Below are 22,542 nucleotides of genomic sequence, written 5' to 3'. Positions count from 1 at the left end.
AGGAATGGCTGCTGCAAGGCTGCGTAGCTCTGGAGATTGGTGGTGTACCTGTGAATGCTGTGCCCCAGTGCCCACAGAAGAGGAATGCCTCTGTTGCAAGGAATGGGACCGGTTGCAGCCTTATTTTCAAGGTCTGGATGTGACCGAGGACGAGACACCTCCACCTGGAGTAGTATCCAGCTGGGCTTTATCTAGAGCTCGTGAGATATATTTCGGCCGCGCTTTGGAAAGCTTTGTTCCCTTTAATAACAGGAGGTTATGGTGTTTCAATACTGATGTATAACCCAGTCTTAACTCAAATTAAATGAAATTTATGATCTACGCCAATCGTAAGCTTGGAGGGGTTCATGCGTTTGATCATGTGTAAGTGTGTGAGTGTCTGCTGCTAATCTTGCAAACTACTGGACCCATTAGCCTCAAATTTGTGTGCACGTGTGTGACTGTATGTTCAAGGACCTCTCACAGTCCAAAGTTTTCCAAATATCGTCTCAGCAACAAACTTTACAATCTGTTGCAGGACACGTTGGCGTTCGTCATGGTTCAAAAACTGACATGCATGGAAAACTTTGGTCTCATTTTCAACCAGAGCATCTGCAGATTAATTCTTCACATATACAGAGTTGTATTTCATGTCTCCATCTGCTGGTGGGCCGTCACGATAAGAGTATGTTTGTATAATATGATGTTAATGTCACTACAGAAGAGACTTGATGATCACTGAAATTAGGTGGAGAGAAAGTGGATATATCGATATCAGTATCGGCCAAATGAATATATATATATCAGCATATCGGATATTGGTAAAAAAAATCCAATATTGTCCATCGCTACTGGAGTGTTTAAGCTGCCTAATTTTGTGCCTCTACCATCAGTAGTTAAGTCAGCATGCTGTGTAGTAAATGCTTAGTTCTTTTTGTCAGTTTTAATTGTTGTTACATCCTTCTTTCTTGTGCTGCAGCCTACAGAGAAAGTTAGTACCATTAAAGTCCAGATATGAACAACATACACATACATTCATCCTCATAATTATATTTTATCTATATTTCACATACAGTACTGTAAACTCAACCTGCTCTGTGCAAAGTGCTGCGGCTCTGTCAAAAATAGATGTGGCGTGTATTTTTAATAGCTTTTGGGACGCTTTTGAAACAAGCTGTGGTGCGTCTGAAGAACTGTGGAGAGTTGCCGTGATCAGCTCGGGTGGCCTCTTGGTGAAGATCTGCCCTCCACTGAGCGCACTTCTCTAGTTTCACAATTAGACTGATTATAAATAAATAAAATGTGATTAGTATGAACAGGAAAGCAAGGGGGAAAAGACCAGGAATACATTTACACAGAGGTTATAAGTTGTAAGCAGCCCCACATGCAACAGAGGAAATAAAAGTGCAGCGGAGAAACTGATCGAAGGAACAGGAGAACAACTGTTTTTAATTTGGATTTGAAAGCAGCCGTTGGGGCACATTTGAGATCAGCACAGTGAAGGCTGCAGAAGACCACGAGTATTAAATAAATACTGGTGTTCGATTGTCTTTCTAAATCCGGCCGTCCTCTTCAAACCATCTGACGTGAGCCACATAACACACTGCTGAGAAAGGTTTTGATCCGAAGGTGGATTTTTTATTATTAGCATTAATGTGAGTGAGGTCTGATGTGTAGATGGATCAGGTATGGTGTGTTCTCACATCTCTGTAAATACAATTTAAAATCTTCCATGTGAATAAAAGGCATGCATGCATTTTCTGTTTCATAACCAGGCTCAATTTCTTTATTCAGTTTCTTCTCTAATGGGCTGCAGTGAAAGCCTGGAGTCCTCCACAGCTCCGCAGGGGATTGTGGGTAATGGTCTGATCAGAAACAATAGCTCTGAGGGTCTCCGAGTGCATGAGAGCTTTGATTGGACAGAGTACATGTTTCACTGTGTGTGTGTGTGTGTGTGTGTGTGTGTGTGTGTGTGTGTGTGTGTTTTTTCCTCCTTTAAAATCAAACTATGAAGAATCAGCTGTTCTTGGTGAGAAATGAATCCTCAGAGCTGATGTCGCTTCCTGTCTGTTTGTATTTATACTGATGCACAAATGCAATAAAAGATAAAACCAAGTTAACCAGCAGAGAAATGAGTGAAGCTCAGAGGGGGAATTAAAGCCTTGGGCGATGCTGGAGCTGCAGAGTGTCATTGAGCTGCAGGGGGAGGACAGCCGATAACGAGGGGGGGATCACCACAGAGTGACGTGTACGAGGAGAAAACACCGTGTGTGGGAGGGAGAGCGAAATATGAGAGTGGAGATGAAGGCAGTGTGAGATTCATTAGTGTGGAGGAGAGAGGAGAGAGAAAGGAGACAGTACCTGCTGTAATCAAGAAAGCCGAGATGAAAAGAAATGTAATGAAAAGATGAAAACACAGAGAAAGATGGAGGGGGAGGGGAGAGACTCAATTTCACATTATTGCTTCATATTCTCTTTCACCTCACAGATGATAGATTTGAAAAAATGAGGTGAGAAGAAGCAACAGTGAGCAGAGAGGCAGAGACACTGATACACTCTGCTGTGAATCTGCAGATTTTCAGCCTCTTTTAGGTCCTAGTTTTGTTTTCCTCGCCCTTTTTACACAGAGATGCCGCTATACTGCCGCTAGGAAGTCCCTTCTTTATGATGCCTTTGCATTTTTAAACAGAGCTAAACACCAGCAGCATTACTGTGTGATATTAGACGGCACTGTATAGGCAAAAGAGGTGTGACAGGCCTGACATGTAATACAACAGTCAGCACGTTTACATGACATCAGAGAAAATGAATTTATTGTGTAAGTCCAACTAAAACCAGACTTTTTAAAACCCCTGTAAACATGTCAGTGTGAGTGAAATGGTCCTGCAGTGAATGTGTCACAGTGGGACTAACACACCCAGATCATGTGACTCCTGCATGTATACAGTCAATCAGACCCAAACTGGCCGAGGCGCTCTGAGCATGCTCCACAGTTTCCGCCCCGGGCTTTGACCCGGAAGTCCAATAGCATTAAATGTGTAAGAGAAGAAGAAGCCGGTAACAACAGCTGCTAGCTAACCGTAGCTAACTTGTTTGTCCATTGTTTGGTCTGTGACATAATAGGTCAACAGGAAAAAGGTCCAATACTAACAAGCTGAAAGGAGGCATATCTCCACCTATCGTAGAGGAGTCGCACATACTTGGCTCAGTAAATGGATTCCCCTCCCGTGCTTGTATACTGGGACAAGGACAGTAGACCAGTTAGATGTCCTCGTCCAGCTGGGACTGTAGCTCCACTTCACTGTGACTGGAAACGTACGCGTCGGCAGCTCTATCTAACCAATAACAATTGCATAACATAGTAATAGAAATCTACCATCTCTCTAATATGGCGGCTGATCTTGTCCTCTACTCGGAGGCGAAGGAGTCCTCTGACCTCATTGTTTTTCCATTTTGTGGACATTCTCCGGTCGCACACATAACACATCGTCAAAACGTCACACCCATCCTGCCCATGGTCCCGTCCTGCTGGCTGTCCTTTTTACACAGATGTCATTTTGGTGGTTTAAAGGCGAGACAACTCTGTGCCCCCATTCCATGATGGAGCGAGGCGGAATAACGGCATGAAATTCCCGACCTGAAGAGGCAGTGTAAAAGGGTCTGTGCTCTGGTTCAGTCTTAGTGTTTTCATTAACAATCGTTCTGACTCAACAAATTTATAACTTGCAGTATGTAATTAATAACATTAGATAATTTCCTTTTGTATTAAAGGGTAACTTTGTTTTTATTCTATGTTATTCTTTTTTTCCTGAACGCTATTTTCCCATGTTCTGTCTCTAAAAGCATTTTCACACTGAACAGTTGTGGGGACTCTCTGAGAGGAACCGTCCACTGGGAGCTCCCCTGAGAACTAAATACCATCAAGGGCTTTTTCTCTGAATGCTTTCACATCCAAAACACTAAAGTGATGGACTGTAAGCTGGCCAGCAGTTGGTATACCAACATCACTTTCACTTTGACGAGTCAAAATCACTTTGTATTTGCCCCGCTGCATATTTGCTCAGTAAAGCCTGGACTTTATTGTCACTCTGTCTGTCTGTCTGTCTGTCTGTCTTCCATTTTTTTCATTGTAAGCTGTTGTGTGTGTTTTGTGTTGTCTGTTGTTTACACGGCTAAGAGGTTTCTTTAAATGCCAGTTGCCAGTGCTGCGTCGGCTGTGTTTGACCAGTCAATGTACACTCATGTCGTCTGGACCAATTACTCTACACTTGTGTGACTCATGGCTCCTCTTATGCTGTGAGAGTACATACTCGGAAATAGGAACTAAAAAGTCTCTTAAAATGATCGTTTCTAGGTCTTGCGGTGCAAACATAACCAAAAAAAGGGGTTCTGAGAGCTTTGAAAACGTTCCTTCAGTCTGAAAATGCCTCAAGTGACAAATGGGCCAGTATTTTTTGAAAGTGTTCCAGTATTGAGTAACAACAGGCTGCAACAGGGCAATGTGCACCATCAATCTATGTCTACTAAAAGTACTTTTATGCCACTGACGGGCTGAGGTTGTTATTGTAGGTGTCTGAAAACATGGAAAGGATCCGTACAGGGATAGACCTTTATATTAAACAGTAAGATCCTCTTTGTTTAACCAGAAACTGTGATCAGCAAAGTTGTGATCAGCAAATCCACTAAACTCAATTCAAATAAACAGTAAAAGAAGTACAAAAAGGATCTTTAAGTCTCGAACAGAAAAGTCAGTTATTATGCAATCTGAGCTGACTGGCTGCAAAAACTTTTGTCTCCATGAGTCAGATACAAAACGATGGGAAATAGTGTCCAGATCAAAAGTTACCCTTTAGTTTAGACACATTTCACTCATTAAAACAAATACCTGAGTACATCAGACCATTTGTGCAGCCTGCATGTGAGCAGCGCTGCCCCAAGTGAAGGAGTTCAAGTATCTCAGGGGCTTGTTCATGACTGAGGGTAACATGGAGCGTGAGATCTGCAGGTGGATCGGTGCGGTGTCAGCAGGAATCAGGGCCGCTGAGGGGAAGAGGGAGCTGAGCTGAAGGACAAAGCTTTCGATTTAGGTTTTCCTGGCACGTCCGACTGGTAGGAGACCCTCAGGTCAACCCATAACACGCTGGAGAGATTATATAAATCATCTGGCTTGGCCATGCCTCGGGATCCCCCAGCAGGAGCTGGAAAACGTTACGGGGAGAGGACACCTGGGGCCGTACTCACAAACATTCTGAGAATCCTCTCAGAGAGCTCCTAACTTAGCCTAAAAACTTTAGCAAGGAGTCCTAGCTTAGGAGGGATTTAGGTAAGTTATCAAAGCAACTCTGAGCGAGGAAGAGACAGCAGCTTTTACCTCAGTGAGGAGGTGTGGTTGAACCGTTGCTAGGTGTGATGCATTCTTTTGAAATATGTGATTGGCTGTCACAGACAGGCCCGTCTGTGAGCCTGCAAGGTGTGAGGACACCCAGTGGAGATGACATGAACTGCAGACTGTGAAAGTGTCATTGTTAGTGTGATCACTCTGCTGATGGAAGGTTGAGACAGACCCAAGTCATCACTGATGCACTGCTGCATTTTTTCAGTTTTTCAAGTATCTTAGTGTTGTGATCATTTTATTTCTGGCATTATGATGTTATTGTGTTGGGTGGGAAAGGCGTACATACCCCTAATTCAGGGTTCCTACACATTTGGAATTTCAAAATTCCATACTTTTCCATACCCTAATTTCCAGACTTCTCTGCGTTTTTTTTTTTTTTTCTTCCAGAGAATATGCGGCATCTGAGTAAATATATCAGTGTATCATATTTCACATCATATTTAATTGTTCTTAATAGGCGATTGTAGCCAAGTACCATAATGGCATGCAAATAAAAACTCAGGTAAGTTCAGTGTCTGGGCTGAGGCAAAAAGGTTGGGACGCTGGGTGCAAGCGATGCAGTAACGAGACGTCTGTGTTTTTCCCTTTCAAGTGGCTCAGAATTGCCTTCTCCCCCATGTTGGCGACGTCAAACGATTTCACACAAAGCTTGCATCTAGCTCTGTGTGTGAACTGGGAATCCTTGGCCAACCAGTATTTATATACGTATTGTCAAGCCATCCATCCAAAAACTTGCATCTACCCATTGTGAACCACGTGAAACTTGACTTCTTGTCAAAGGTGCAGTGTTGGAGTGAGACGTTTGCTCTCACACAAACTGTGCTTGGCCCGGCATAAAACACGATCTGGATTGATTAAATTATTTTTGGAAATACCTAATTTTCTATTTTAGAAAACAGTATTTTAGAACAGTGGTAATAGTCTGGAAACATAAATATTTTTCCATACTTTATTTTTCATTTTCCATACTTTTTAATACCTGGAAATTGATCAAATTTATTTCCATACTTTCCATACTTGCGTAGGAACCCTGCTAATTAGATCGACCACAAATATTCTCCCTGCACAGTCTAATCTATGGCCTTTCATTTACTCACTGTCATTCAGTGTTTGGAGAATATTTCTCTGACCTCTTTGTGTTTCTGCTATTTTCTCCTCTGATTCAGAAACTCTTAAGCCTCTCTGGAATGCCTCGGTTCGTCTGATGTCATTGTGGCCTGACCCCAGATAATGGATTGATGGATGGACGGACGGACGGATGGAGGGATGGATGGACGGACGGATGGAGGGATGGATGGAAGCAATGCTCCCAAGTTAATGAAGTGAGTCTGGTCTTGAGGCATTTTTTTTTTTTATCTCAAACTGGTCTGAGTGTCGGGGGTGTTTGGACTTACTCTGTAACTGTACTTGCTGACACTATCACTTTGGTCGTTGGTCTCAAAGTGAGATATACAAGAAGATAATGCTGATTTTCCATTATTTTAGACAGCATGCCGACATCACAGAAGCAAAAGAGGTGTGACATGTAATACAACAGTGTCGGCCTCTAGTGTGATGTAACATACGTGTCGGCAGCACTGTCTAAACAGTAACAATGGCATACCATGTCAATAACAATCATTTACCGTTCCTGTTATATGGCAGTTGATCTCTTTCTCTGCTCGCAGGGTAAGGAGCTCCCGAATATCATTGTTTTCCAATTTGCGTATATGAGGACGCGCAGTCTCAGGAGGATATCCAAGTGGTGGGTCGCACACATAACACGTTGTCAAAACGTCACTCTAGTCCCATCCTGCCAGCTGTCCCTTTTACACAGACGTCAGTTGGATGCAGTCACTACCTCAGCTGCGGACTTAAAGGCGAGACTTATCTGTGCCCCCATTCCAAAATCGTACCTTTTACACGGAACAGCGAGGCAGAATAACAGCGCAACATTCCTGCCTTGAACAGTAAAAGAGGCCACTGATGGATTTTGATAAGCTCATTCTGTAGAATAGAAAAAAGGGTTTTGTAGATATATATTTCTCAAAGTAATACACCAGTATAGTGTTGGCATCAGAAACAGTGCAACCCAAGCAATCCCCCAAAACATTCAGATTAAGACTCAAGGTCGATCACCAGGTGGTGGTCTGACAGAAGTGTTGGTGTTACCTGGCAGTACTCAGTGACGATGCAGAAAGCGTCTCTCTCCAGGAAGCTGTGGTAGAAGGTGAGGATGGCCGGGTGGTGCAGCTGAGACAGCAGCTGGGCTTCCTGCGTTGCTCGGACCGTCTCGTCAGGTCGAAGGTCACCCAGAGGAATCTGCTTCAACACCTTCCTGGAGGAGGCGGAGGTCAGAGTTCAAACAAGAGAGAGACCAGCTTTCTACTTTCACTTCCAAACAAGTTGCAGTACAACTCTTTAAATCTTAAACTTAAAATCATGGTACCATCTCGTACTGTAGATGGAGGGAGGTAACACACGCCAGCCATGCACCAAAAGTCAAATGAAGTTTATTAATCTCAAAAGGATTTACAGTCTGTACATCATAAGGCACCCTCTGTTCTTAGAGGGCTTAACTGGATCAGGGAAAACACTTTATATCACAGGACGGTTCTCTCTGCCAGGACAGACAGGAAGTCAACGTTTGTACAGAGAACACCAAAAAAAAACTAATCACATGGGAAGAATTCACAAAACAATATTTTATTCGCCATGCAGAGAGAAGTCAGCAGAGATTTCCCTAACTACAAAGTTAACTCCTAAACATATGGCTGACACACGTCCACACTGGGGAGCAGGGACGTGGGGTTGACTTGGATTGACCCAAAATGATGGCACTTTATAAGAGTCCCAAATGGTTTTGTGACTGTAAATTCAAATGACTGATCCTGGAAAGGAATTTTAAGCAAATAATATGAAAAGGGGGACTATATTCAGTCGGTGCTCCTGCAAGTATTCCAATTAATTAAGAGTCTTTTATTGTAAGCTGCTAAACGTGCAGAAATGTGTAATTTATCTACAGGCAGGCATTTAATTCAAGAGAATAGTTTAAATAATAAAAGAATACTGACTGGGTTTAAATGGAAAAAAACAACTGCTTCCAAACTTCACAAAATTGACTGACTTAAATTACTGCTTTGTTTTCCCTGAAATTAGCACTAAAATATATCTTGCCAGGAAAAGCTGAGTGAAATTATAAGGAAATTATAGACCGGTAAAATACAGGAGAAGTTGTAGAGCTGTTTCTATGATGACAGTAGCTGATAATAGTTGTTAACATGTCAGTCTGGACCAAAGTGGTGAACAACCAATTACCCTGCCATCCCTACAACTGCTAAAAATAACACTTTAACCTTTTTTTTTTTTTTTAATGGAAAATGCAAATGTCCTCCATTTGCACGAGAAGTGCACTTTTCTTTTTAATTTTAAGGATTTTTGGTCGGTTAAATACATTCGTTTCAGCGTATTACAATAACAAAACTACACCCTGCGTAGATCTGAAGAGGTTTTTGCACACACCTCTGCAGGATTAGGCTTCGCTCAGTGGGTTAAACTAGGATGTGCACACGTCCACACTGAAATGAACCTGGAGTTTTCAGAGTGAAGTGGCTGTTAAAAGTGTCTGTTTCTGGGTCATCCTCACATCCACACTGAAGGACAGGCTGCACAATGCTAAAAGACGAATGGTGGAGCAGTGTGGGTATCAAACCTTTGTCCTCTCCACCTTCACCTCCACCTCCCCCAGAGAGAGGAGGTTAATCATCTGCTCCTCGCTGAGTGAGCGCCACCTCTCATCTTCTCTTGTTAAATTGGTGAGCAGGATCAGCAGGTGAAGTGGAGGCTCAGGTTTATTAGCACAGTGCTGCTTTCCACCTCCATCTTAACTTTCTGAATAAAGCACCAGGCAGACTGCTGAAATATGACCCACTCACTGCCTTCAAATAATCATCTGTCGTCCTCTCTGCCTCCAACATCCTGCACTCACTTTGTGTTTTTGCATAGTCTCTAGAAACTAAAATGAGCATAAGGTTTGTTGTCAGCAAACCTTTAGCAGGTTTAGTTAAACAGCTTAAACTGCTGAGTGACATAAGGTTTGATAAGAGTGTGTTACATTTTATACTTGAAGGAAATAGAATATGGTGTTATATTTATTTATTAATGGTACAATAAAGTCGTTAGCAAACCTTCAGTAGGTCCAGTTTAGCAGCTAAATGACTTTGATTTAGGTTAGCTAACAGTTCAGCAGCTGTAAAACAAATACATTTTGATAAAATTGTTCGGTTTAACAGCTTAAATGTGTTCTCTTAGTTTTGCTAACAATTGTTAGCAGCTAAACCCCTTTGGTTTAACATTAGGTTAGCCAACAGTTTGCTCAGAAACTCCTGTGATTTAATGTTAGGTTAGCCAAATGTTAGCAACTAAATCACCTTGGTTCAGATTAGCTAACAGTTCATCATAACAGCTAAAATAGAGCTTTGGGCTAACAAACAGTTCAGCTAAACAAATATGGTTAAGGTTACTTATTAGCAGTTAAGTTTAGTAGCCTATCTAAACCACATTAGATTAGTTGATGTTAACAATTCGGTTAAGTTGCTAATATAGGGGTTTGTTAGCTAAATGTCATTTGTTCAAGTTAGCTGTTAATTTAGCAACTACACCACTTTGACTCAGGTTAAAATGGTTCCATTAAGCAGCACTTTGTTTTTTTTTTTATTTCTTAAGATTAACTAACAGTCATTAGCAGCTAAGTTATTGTGGTTCTAGCTGGCCAACAGTTTTGTTCAGCAGCAAACCTATTACTTTAATTTAGGTTAGCTAACACTTTAGCAACTAAATCTTAGTTGAATTAAACAGCTCGGTTTGTTCATTTTCAGCCGCTAAATAACTTTGGTGCAGCTCAAAATGGTTCAAGTTAGACAACTGTCAATAGCAACAGCTAAACCACTTTGGTTCAAGTTAACTTTAATTTAGGTTAGCTAAACGTTTAGCAGCTAAACTACACTGACATTAACAGCTAGCAGTTTAGTTTAATTAAACAGCTCAGTTTCTTACTAATTTTAGTAACTTTATTTCAACTTAAAATGGTTCAATGGTTCAGTCTATCAGCTCATACTGTTCCTTTATGGTTAGCCAACGGTCTGTAGCAGCTTTGGTTCAAGGTAACTTCAGTTTAGGTTAGCTGACAGTTTAGCAGCTAAATCACCACGGTTACATTAGCTAACAAGTTGTCATAGCTTTGCTTTAAGTCCATTTATCAGTGTTGCCAGATCTCGCGAGACAAATAAGCAACCAGGCCTGTGAAAACAAGCCCAAAACAAGCGACTTTTTCTACAGAGCCCCCCTAGGTTCCAGTGAGAGAAAATTAAATAAACTATGTGCACGGTTTTACAGTCCGTGGGGACGGATTTTAAACTGTGGGTACAGATTGTCAATTTACATCCATGTGGACAGATAAGTAAACTGTGCGCAGTTTTGCAAAACTGTACCCACGGTACACAGTTTATTTATTTTTCTCCCCCCTGAGCTTCAGGACAATGACCACAAGAGGGAGTTAAACCACCTTTTAACATTATTTAACATTAGAAAACAGATGGGATATCAAATATAGACTGATGTACCAAGTACATTATATACACAGTAAACCTCTGATAATTAAAATTTGCACACACAAATAAATATCATCCTGAATTCACAAATTCTTTATTTATTATTGCTTCTGATTGGCTAGTACTCGCTGCCATCAGGTTCAGAGCCAATTAGAAGCAGGATGCGGGTGGGAATAAACTCTGCTGTCTCCTGTGTGTATGGGGAAAGGGGAGGGACAGAGGGAACAGGCAAGACAAACTATCCTACGTTTAAATAACATATCAAAAATATCTGCTTGACAACTTATTATGGAGCTGGGAACAAGCCCAAATAAGCAACTACACTTTAGAGACAAGCCCAAAAAAACCGCGACCCGCGACTACCAATATTTGTAAGCGACTTTACAGAAAAACAAGCCCAAAGTCGCTTATAATAAGCGGACTTGGCAACACTGCCATTTATAAATACAGTTAAAACCACCATAGTAATAGTAAAATGTTGGTGTGTAGTCTGTTTGTGTTTTCCTGCATTTTGTATTTACATGTGTAACGTTAATAATCCGTGTGGTGGTTTGCACACATTTGGTTTGGTGGGTTTGGTTTCTGCATGATGTTGCTTTCATTATTCAACATATAACCTCACCTGTGCTGTCAGCAGTCCTCTGCAGGATGTTAATGAGTCAGGTGTGTGAACAGTCACCTGAAGGTCCTGGGAGAGACCAAGTGGTAAAACAGGAAGGGGTGTTTGTTGCTCTTTCAGCACTGATTATTTTTTATTTGTAGCATGTTTTATGACCTATGGTAATTTATGGTTTGGGCTGTTTTGTGATGAATGATACTTCTTTTTTAATTAATTTCTTGTTACTTGTGTGAGTTTTAATGGTAAAGTCGTGGTTAGACACCCCCATGTGTTGTGGTGGGGTCCAGGTCAGAGCCAGGTCGAGCTATAAAAGCTTACTTTTGTAAAACTGCAGTATGATTAACCAGAACCATGTTTGCTGTGTGTAGCATTATTGTTGGGATAAAACTGTAAATTTAGCAGCTAATCATCATCTTCACACAGATTTATTTCAGGTAACATTATTAATTAATGAATCCTCTCAGTCACAGCTGCTCTTTGTGGCACTTTCTTTCATGTTTGATGCTTTCAGGGAAACAGAGTTCAGGTTGATGCTGACAGAACATCAGTCATCAGTCACGGAGCTGCTCCAGGCCTCGTCGACCTCGTTACGTCCACCTCACACACAGGTACAACTCACACACACACACACAGAGTTTCCATAAATGTTGCCTGCTGCAGCTCTGATTGACAAAGTGAGTGAAAGAAACAGAGATCAAAGAGATTTCCGCTCCAGCACAATTTAGATAATCTGTTCTCCTGATAACAGCCAGCAGATAAATACAGCATCAGAGGGCGCTGCTCCTTTAATAAGACGAATATGGTGCTATTTTGTAGTTTTGTTTTATCTAAACAGGAAATCTCTCAAGATAAAAGCATTTAGTCAAAGCCATTCAAAGCACATCCATTCAGATCACAGCTGACCGAGGAAGCTTTAATACAGAGAGTCTCAGAGATGTGTTAGTCTAATTAAAAAATATGGAGCATATTGGCTTTTCTTCAGCAAGAATTTAACACCAGCCTATGAAATATAATGTGATTTATTTGAATGAATAAAAGCTGTAAACCCTGAGACCCGTGAGAGGAAGCAGGTCGTCCATTAGTCACAAGGTCGGCAGTTCAGTCTGTTGACGGTGGGCCATCCCAGGATGTTAATGACTTAGTAAAGTGCTTTGGGTAGAAATGGGACATAAATGCACTCCGCATAAAAGTTGGAACACTAAACCAAAGTTCTGATGCAATAAATTTGTGTGCAGACATTTCACATAAATACTCATACTCACTTCTCCTGCTCTGTTTCTTTTCTTTTTACTCATCTGGCCAGAAATCTGCAGCGACAACAATCATACTGACTTTTTGTACTTCTCCACAAAAGAAAGTTTGGGGGTTCACTGACCAGAGTGTGTTGCCCTTTAGGCTCTGCAACATGTTGGACATCAATTCTGTTTGTATGTTTACCTACAAAAAGTAATGCACCAGAATTCGTATATAACCCACATGATCGTGAAGGCTGTGGTCACTTGACAAATGTGCTGATGGGATTAAAGAAGGAAGTAGCATAAAGAGCAAAAGTCCACATAAGGAGGCAGGTTGAACAAACGACTTCCCCCCAGGAGACCACTGTTACTGTCACGTGTGAAACCAAAGGGAGCTTTGAGTTATTTTAAGGTATGTCGTCACATTACGTGAAGTGCATAACTTAACGTTAAATGTAATGTAACAATGACCAACCACGATTCTTTTCCCAATCGAAACCTATATAACTTTACTTCAGTTCACCCTGCAGCGCTAGTTCTGCTTACCAAAAGTGTCCCACTGGGCGGCTCGCATTCCATGCCCGGCTCCAAGCCAGCGAGCATAGGTTGAGATCATTTCAGCCCCAAGACCTCTAATCATTCACTTTATCAGATAAAACTGTGAGACTCTGAGCGCCAGCTGTCCTGAGGGGAACTTCAGAGGGAACCATCTACGAGATGGTTCGATTAGTCTTTCGCACCTATACGCAGGTCGGAAAACCGATTTGCACGTCAGGACCGCTACTGGCCTCCACCAGAGTTTCCTCTGGCTTCGCCCTGCCCAGGCATAGTTCACCGTCTATGCCCACTGTGCGGGCGAGATGCATGCAATATGGCCGCCACCTAAAAAACTTTTCGGCTATAAATTTTGAACCAGATGAGCTACAAATGTAAGCTTGGTGTCTATTTTGTTGATCATAAGAAACACACTGGAATGCTTATTTTTATGACTGGATGCATCTGGACCCCTAATTTGCATATTTCCAAGATGGCAGTTACATAAAATACATTTCTTTTGGCAAACTTGGTGTCTGTTTTATATTTTTAAGCATTAGAAACACATTGAAATACTCAGATTTATGATTTATTTTAAAATAATGTCATCTTATGTTCATGCTCTCTAATCTGCATATTGCCAATATGGCCACTGTCCCAAAACACATAAAGTAGACACCAAGCTTGAACGTGTAGCTCATCTGGTTCAAAAGTTTTAGCCGCAATGGTTCTCAAGTGGCGGCCATATTGGATTTTGCCACCATGGTCATCAAAATGCTAATCTGCGAACCCCTGATATCCAGATGTCGTCAACATGTATTAATCTATATATGCACCAAATTTGGTGCTTTTATCACAAAATGAATGATTGTCTTGATTTTGCTGTGCCGCCACACTACTACCAAACTTTACTTTCCTAAACCTAACCTACGTAACTCTAGGTTAAGCATGTAACTTTACACCAAGTACGTGACATCACAATGCCCAACTACGACTCTTTTCTTAAACCTAAGCTAACTGATGGGGGGCTGATTCGCTTATTTGTTAGATATCAATGCACAATTGCAAATTGTCCCGCCAAAAAAAGCCTTCCTGTTGGAGTGTCTGTTCACCTCCAAAAGGAACTACATTTCTTCTTCTCTGGTCAGTGTATATGGGTGGTTGATGTCCAATCAAAGTCTAGTTCAACCCTCCAGCAGCTTCTCTATGGTTGCATGTTGAAACCTTCAGACTGCTTCACAGCTCAGAGTCAGAGCTGCTGACAGCTCAGCTTGTGTTTCTCTTCTCGCTTAGAAACTCAGGAACATCTCAGCTTTAATCAGAGTGTCACACTTCAAACAGGCCTTCACTTTAGTTGCATAGCAACAGAGAGTCGGCGCTCGTGGCTCCGCAAAGAGCTTCACACCGGAAAGAAGAGGAAACCCTCTCAGTGCAGATCGTAGTGGCGACTGAATGAAATAATTATAAATCCAGGCTGTAGATTTGATCTCCCAGCAGCCTCCTGGCTTCAGCAGAGAGTCAAAGCTGTTAGCATACTCTCTGGTCGTGACACTTCCTGTTTGGACTCGTTGAACTGACAGTTTCTCTCTTGTATCTGCAGAGATTTGTGACCCTCTGCTCCCTTGATGTGTCAAAACAAAAAGTGAAACATTTCAAGGCGTCAGAGGGGTTGATGGGAAAATTCTTGTTGTTGTCAAACACTGAAATGACTTATAAATGTCATGTTTGCTGCAGGTCTGATGGTGCCAACTGAAAGTCCAAAAAAAAAGCACTGAACAGCCTCCTGAAGCACGAACTGTCACAACAATCTGCTGATAGTTTAGAAGTGAAGAAAGGTTTATAACAGTTCAGCCTGCAGCTGTTTGTCTGACTCCTGAACTTTAACCAATTACTGTATTTAATCACAAATCTGAGGTACCTGTACTTAACTTGAAGCCCTCCTCCACACATGTTTTAAACATATGATGATCTTATAGACCATGATGCATTGCTGTAGATTAAACTACCCAACAGGATGTAAAGGAGTTAAAATGACACATTAATGCAGCAGGGATATTTAACCTCAGTTAGAAGCAAAACACTTTTCACAGTGTGGTATCCGTAGTGTTTTATCTGCAGTAAAGGATCTGAAAGCTTCCTCCATCCCTGAACATTTTGTTGTCTGTTCTCAGCAGAATGAGCTTTGACCTGTTCTCACCTGTTGCTCAGATGAACTTCAGTCTGCAGAGTTCGGCTCACAGAAGCTGCTGCTGCACTAAGTGAACCTCTGAGTGAAATAAATCAGATGAAACCAGGGGGAGATCACAATTTGCACCTCTCTCAGCAGGCTGTCACTCTGCTTTATCACAGGAGCAGCGGGAGGCGTCACTCCTCCCTCTGACTCTCCCGTTTTAACATCACAATTAGACGCTAACGGGGGAGGCGGGGGTGATGATGGAGGGGGAGATGAAGGCGTTTGCCTCAGTGTGTCCTCCGGGCTCTGTGGGTCTCTGAGAGTCGATGGCGGCTCGACGGGAGTCTGCATTGCGTCTTAGCAGGTGTTTAACACTGACGGAGATGGATCTGTGTTTGCCGGTGGCTCTGTACAACTTTTGTTGTTTACTGGGAGGAGATCTGCCTTGAAGCTCCGCCTGCATGCTGAGCAGAAGATTGCGAACAGGAAGTGAATAAATCAGCACCCCCACAAACACACACTTTTGACACAACATAAAATTGGATGTGTGGGTGTCAGCGGGTGTCAGCGGGGGGCAGGTGGGCGAGGAGACGCTGCAAAGTTTCCGAGCTTTGAGCACAGCGATCGATCACGCAGCAGCAGATCACAGCAGCTCACTGACAGACTGTTTATGATGAATTCACAGGACATCAGAGCTGTAAACACTCACATCCATCTTTGAGTGGGTTTAATGTGTAAGGCAGCTCCAAGCTCATTGGTTCCTACTGTAAATCTTTAAAAACACAAACATGTAGCTTCATCAGTGATTTCCTAAAAACAGCTGTCCACTGTAGTTTTTATAGTGACTTTACGGGGGACTATTTGTAGCAGCGGATGAATCCACATTTGGTGCTGTGGTGAATTTTGGTGTATGTGGGATTGAATTTAAAAAAAAAATAAAAAAAACTGTAGTGTTTTAACAACAACAGATCTCTATGACACAGAGGGAGGAGACATATCAAGCTGCAGATTAACACACCATAGTGTTTAGGAAATATATTAACTGTTAGTTTGAGTCTAAACATGACGGGTTAAATGAAAAAAAGAAGTTTGTTTCCAGTCTTTTCCTGTCTGAAGTGCACTGAGGGGTCCAGAGGAGCAAAGGGCCTGGCAGGACATCAGCAGTGTGTCACTGCTGCAGTTGATGCTGAATATGAAATAAATTAGTGAGATGCTGGTGTAGACCAAAGTTTTCTGAAAGCACCGGCCTCTCAATTTGCAGAACTGCAGCAAAAAAAAAAAAATCCCCAAAGCTGCAGAAAGTACAGACCATCATTTTAAAAGAGACCTCCAGCTGCACACGAGCTCAGTCTTGACTCCTGAGTACAGAATTAGGAATCATTAAACCATGAAGGGTTCATATTTGTAAAATGTTGAGAGGCCGCAGTAGCTTTGGTGGTTTTAGTTCAGCTCAGTTCATTTTTTCTGTCCAGACTGATTTGATTTTTGTTCCCAGCAGTGCTGTGCACAGACGTTTTGCAAGGCAGGTGGTCAAGTGGAAAAGAGGGCATGTCTTCCATAAGTATTATTTTTTTGCATGCGTGTTGGTGCAAAAAAAATAAAATAAAACTTTAAAAAAATGTGTGCACACAAAGCGCTCAGCTGCAAGAATCAGGCTGAGTCTCCTCTCCTCTCCCCTCCTCCTTTCTTTTTAAAATGGTCATGTGATAATTCTTATAATTATTTTATAAGTAAGTTTTGAATATTCTTAAAGAGTCCCACAGAACAGACACATACAGCTCCTCCTCTGCGCTCTTTACGCAGCACAGCCCCAAACTGCATGTCATTTTTGTTTAATTCATCTATCAGAAACACAACTTGAGAGATGTAAACTTTATTTCAAATCGAGTTTTGGTTTGAAAAGACACATCTGAAAGCAACTCACCATCTGTCTCTGCTCACACCGGGCAGCTGGTGAACCTGAATTTTCCAGAGAATTAGAGGGAGACAGTGTGATTTTACACCACGCTAAAATCTAAACAATACCCATCCCTCTGCAAAGGCATGTCACCATGTCAAAGTAGCCAGAGGTGCTGCTTTCATCTATGACACCTGATGGTTTCAGTGACCCCTGACCTTCCTCCACACACCTACGAGCCCTAAACAGACATTTACTAAAAGTGTTGGACCAGCTGCTCTGAGCGCTCAGACGTTCTCCTGCAAACCATGCAGTTAAAATAGTTTGTGATGAATGGTGTGCCAGAAGTGACCAATCAATTTCAGGTACAAACACTGAAGCTGATTTCCAGCCGGCTCACAGCAGAGTGTGTCGACACTTCGATACAGCAACACAACTTGCCTGACTAACAGGAAGCAACCTTTAAAAAAGTTTCCTTCTGACCCACAAACATCTCGTTAAATAAAAGATTCCTCTGGACTCCAACACGACTGTGTTCGCTGACCGAAGCAAAAACTTTAAGTAAATCAACAACCTTGTTCCCAGCGTGCTTTGCAGCAGCCTCAGCCGGCTCTCCTGTGTCCACTCAGCGGCTAAAAACAGAAAGTCCAGGTGCAAACAGGCCGACAGAGACGACATCCATCAGCTGGAAGATTCATCAGCTGGGTCATACAGCTGCTCCGACCTCAGAGGAATCACCTCACGAGACACCTTCATGTGTCGTCACACACAGGCCAATGTTTGTGTGTGTTTTCAGGACAAAGTGTTTTATAATTATGAACAAAGTTACACGACAAAACAAGTACACAAAACTTCCATCATGTGAATAAACAAATCCTCCTGTTGTTTCACTGACCCGATTAAAACAAAAGGTTTGCTCTCCGTTTTAAACCGAGTCTGTTTTAAACCTTTGTGATGACAGAGTCTGAGTCACGCTGATCCTCGTTAATTAATCTTCAACAGCAAAATAAGTTTAAACTCCATCAGTGATGCTGAGAGAAGAAAAAACTGCCTTCTTCCTCACTGTCACAACGTTTTAACTCAGCGCTCTTTTTCTGTGTCTGAAAATGTTGTAAATGACAAAAAGCCGACACTTTAACAGACGGACGAGGAAGCGATGTTTCTCATGTGTGAAAAAGGTTCATTAAAGCTCAGAGAGAGAAGCGGATTTTAACCAGCAGAAGAAGAAGAAGAAGAAGAAGCGTCTGTAATGCCGATCAACACATGATGGAGATCATCAGCTGTTTGTCCTTCATTCAGAAGAGAATTAACTGTCAGCATGTAGACACGAGCTCATCCTGTCATCTCAAAGTTCCCATTTAGTCCACTACAACCAGTGTTTCTACTGGAGTGATGCTTCATTTGTGTTAGTTTGACTAAACGCAGCTTCATCAGGGATATCCATCATGTGTGAGCACAATATGAAGCTCTCAAAAGTAGATTTAGATTTGAATTACTTTACAAACTGCTGGGTAGTTCGTGGATTTCTCCACAGGGATCAGTAAAGTCTCATCTTAAAGCTGGGTAGGCAGCTCAAAGTTGCTGTTCCAGCTGCAAAGGAACCCAGAAAAGGAAGAGTACCCATCTAAAAGACAGTCTGACAATAAACAAAACAAAACGTGTCAAGATCCGAGGTTTTAGAGATGAAGAGAAAATGAGAGCTAAAGGTTAACAACTGTAGCTTTAAGTTGATGGTAATGTAGCAAACATTAGTTTCAGCCTGGCGTCATACTCAGTCCGTTTCCATGACATCAGGGGAAATGGATGTGTCAGACTTTTTAAATCCCTGTAAACATGTCAGTGTGAGTGAAATGGTCCTGCAGTGAATGTGTCACAGTGGGACTAACACACCCAGATCATGTGACTCCTGCATGTATACAGTCAATCAGACCCAAACTGGCCGAGGCGCTCTGAGCATGCTCCACAGTTTCCGCCCCGGGCTTTGACCCGGAAGTCCAATAGCATTAAATGTGTAAGAGAAGAAGAAGCCGGTAACAACATGGAGAAATCTACATCCAGAGCCGTGACTTTTTGGACGGACCAAATGTACAGAGCTGTAAAGTTGTCCACCATGGTAGCAGTTAGCTGCTAGCTAACCGTAGCTAACTTGTTTGTCCATTGTTTGGTCTGTGACGTAATAGGTCAACAGGAAAAAGGTCCAATACTAACAAGCTGAAAGGGGGCATATCTCCACCTATCGTAGAGGAGTCGCACATACTTGGCTCAATAAATGGATTCCCCTCCCGTGCTTGTATACTGGGACAAGGACAGTAGGCCAGTTAGATGTCCTCGTCCAGCTGGAACTGGAGCTCCACTTCACTGTGACTGGAAACGTACAGAGAGACTCCTCCGCCTCACTCCTCACTGCTACAGTCAACGTCATCTGGAGGAGAGCGGGCAGCAACTCCGGAGACAGACCCCAGTCAGCAGCTGCAGCAACCTGAATCCAGCCAGCACAAACTCCAGCTCAATGAGACCGGACAGCCCTGACTGTCCGCCAGATCAGCAAACTTTCTGTTGCTGCTGTTACACAGGTTAGACTTGATGCTGCTGCTGGGCCCCAGCTCACGGTGTCACCCAGCCCTGGGGAGTCTGCATTGCCAGAATTCAAGCTACAAAAGCCGCTGACCGAAGGTCTGTCTCCAGAGGTGCTGCCCGCTCTGCTGCCAGGGAAGCTGTCCACAGCAGCAGGCAGCGAGGCGGAGGGACCGCTCATTTGTGGTCTCATAAACAGAGAGAGGTATCTACAATGAAATAGCATTAAATAAATCAGTGTATAGGAAGCACTGCCTTACTGTATGAAGCGCGTGCACATGACTGTGGTCATTTGGTGGGAGAGGCTTAGGACAGAGAGGAGAGAAGGTGTATATTCACATTTTAAGTTTTTTTTTTTTTCTGTCTACCCTAACTTTAACAAAATGCATCGTATTTTATTTGTTGATTATATTTTGTATTCATAATCTGAATCTGTAGGATAATTAAAGTTATTTAATAAATGTAGTGCAGTAAAAAGTACAGTATGACATTTCCCTCTGAGATTCAGTGGAGTAGAAGTGTACAGAAGCAGAAAATGGAAATACTCAAGTAAAGTACAGGAACCTTAAAAACTGTGCTTTGACCACTGATGGAGCTGACTGTTTCAAAACAAAACACCCTCCAAACAGGAAACAGCTGATCTGATCTCCGTCAACAAACATGTCGGTCCAGCTGTTTTTCATAATAAAACTTCCTCTCATGGTGTTTCACGAGAGGATGATGAGTGTTTTAAATGAGGAAAGATCTTCCTCTTTCATTGAGATGTGATAAAAGTGAGCACACACTGCTCCTCTGTCGCCATGGATACCGCATCTTGACGGACAGCCGGGGTCAGGAAGCTTCTAAATAAAGGTCCAGAGCTCTTATTGGGTTTTTTTTTCTCCTTTAAACCTTTCTTTTTGTTTTCATGATGAGTTTCAGAACCTTTCAGGTGAAAGATCTTTTCTTCACACCTCAGGTGAACCTTTTGCACGGACAAAACCACACAGATTTATGAGTAAACGCTGACACACTGATCGGGGCATCATGTCTAAATCTGGCAGAGGAGGAGTGACGCAGGGAGGAAGAGGAGGAGGAGGGTGAGACCTGTCAGATGGTGAAAGGGCAGAGATGACGACTCTGAACACCGACTCACCATCTGTTTTCTGACAGCACAAAAACTCTTTCTGTACAGCGTCCTGCAGACACACAGACAGACAGACAGACAGACAGACTACAGACAGACAGAACACTCTCCTGCCTCAGTGCCCTTGAGCAACACACTGCAGCTCCTCTTGCTCTGTTAAAGTTCATCTCTTCATCCTCGTTCATGTGAAACTCACTGAAGAGCAACATGAAGGTGATGATGTCAGTGTCGGGGAGGAACTACGTGTAACATTATGTAATGAAATTAAAGAGTAAATGTAATCTATTACAGTTTTTGGGAACAAATTTGTAGTAAAAAATAAAGTTACTGATAAACATGACAAAGGTGTGACATCACATTAAATTATTTTCGGTAAAAAGTTCAGAGTGATGTCAGCTAAATCAGATTTGGCTGTTTAATACGAATATTCAACAGGTTTTTTTCTTCCATAAAGTTAAAAGTATGAACAGGCTCAGCAGGACGTTCAGTGACAGAACAATCTGAAAACGAGAGTCTGTGATGCTGGAGTCTTTATAGTGACAGGAAGTAATGATCCACAGGTGAGGGGCGCTAGCTTGATGAGGTGGAGAGGTGGAGCGGCAGGAGTGAGAGATGTGTGGACAGGTGATAGGCTGACAGGCAGGTGAGGTGGAGAGATGGGGTGAGTGGAAATGTACTGGGTTAAATCGACACTTACCTTTCTGGAAATTTTACGCTTTTCTTTGTTTGGGTTAAAATGCTATTAATAAGCTGATGGCACACTGAAATGAAAGTGAATTCCACCAGAGATACAAACTCATAATTTTACCATTCTCATATGGTTCTAAGAAAACTGATCAATCATTGCATTCCCCACGAGAAGGCCTCCGACTGACGTAACTGCTCGCGTAAACCACGTTTACGTTATAACGGAAATGTATTCCCTCTAAACGCGAATAAATCGCACGTCAATCAAAAACTATTAACCAAAAAAGCACAGTCTATCCCGAGTGAGACAAACTGCTTGATCCCCGTCTCCAGTGTACCAGCAGAGAACCTGCAGAACCGAATCAGCGAAAAAACACACCGGGCTACACAGCCTCTCTACCTGAGCAGCTGAAGCTGCGGCTCGCACCCTCGACACACAGACACACAGACGGTGCTCCTGCATGCCAGCCACACGTGTGCGCAACTGTGAGAAATAAATATGTGAGGTGTACGCTGCTTTTCTATCTTTGTTGCTCCGTTTATTGAGTTATTACAGACACCGCTAACGGCTAACGGCTCACAGCTAACAGTTAGCCCAGCTAATCTACGATAACCATGTTATTAATTACAAACAAAACGTGCACACAGAAATAGTAACATTTGTTCAATCATTGTGTTTATAGACTTTACAAACATCAGATTAGTCTAAACGGTGATATAGTGACGTGAAAAATG

The 22,542-nt window shown here is 42.4% G+C and overlaps 1 protein-coding gene across 2 annotated transcripts in view; it reads right to left on the bottom strand.

The window, feature by feature from the left end:
- Nucleotides 1-22,542, bottom strand: part of nek11 (NIMA-related kinase 11) — a 110,116-nt gene that overhangs the window by 78,754 nt on the left and 8,820 nt on the right. For both annotated transcript variants that reach the window (XM_050046342.1, XM_050046343.1), the window contains exon 3: nt 7,526-7,691. In XM_050046342.1, the coding sequence (XP_049902299.1) occupies nt 7,526-7,691 (166 nt within the window). The remainder of the gene's footprint in view (nt 1-7,525; nt 7,692-22,542) is intronic.

Source organism: Epinephelus moara, chromosome 6 (assembly GCF_006386435.1).
Source record: "Epinephelus moara isolate mb chromosome 6, YSFRI_EMoa_1.0, whole genome shotgun sequence".
NCBI lineage: Eukaryota > Metazoa > Chordata > Actinopteri > Perciformes > Serranidae > Epinephelus > Epinephelus moara.
Note: the sequence above shows the minus strand (reverse complement) of the source record. Positions and strands in the feature narration are given on the sequence as shown.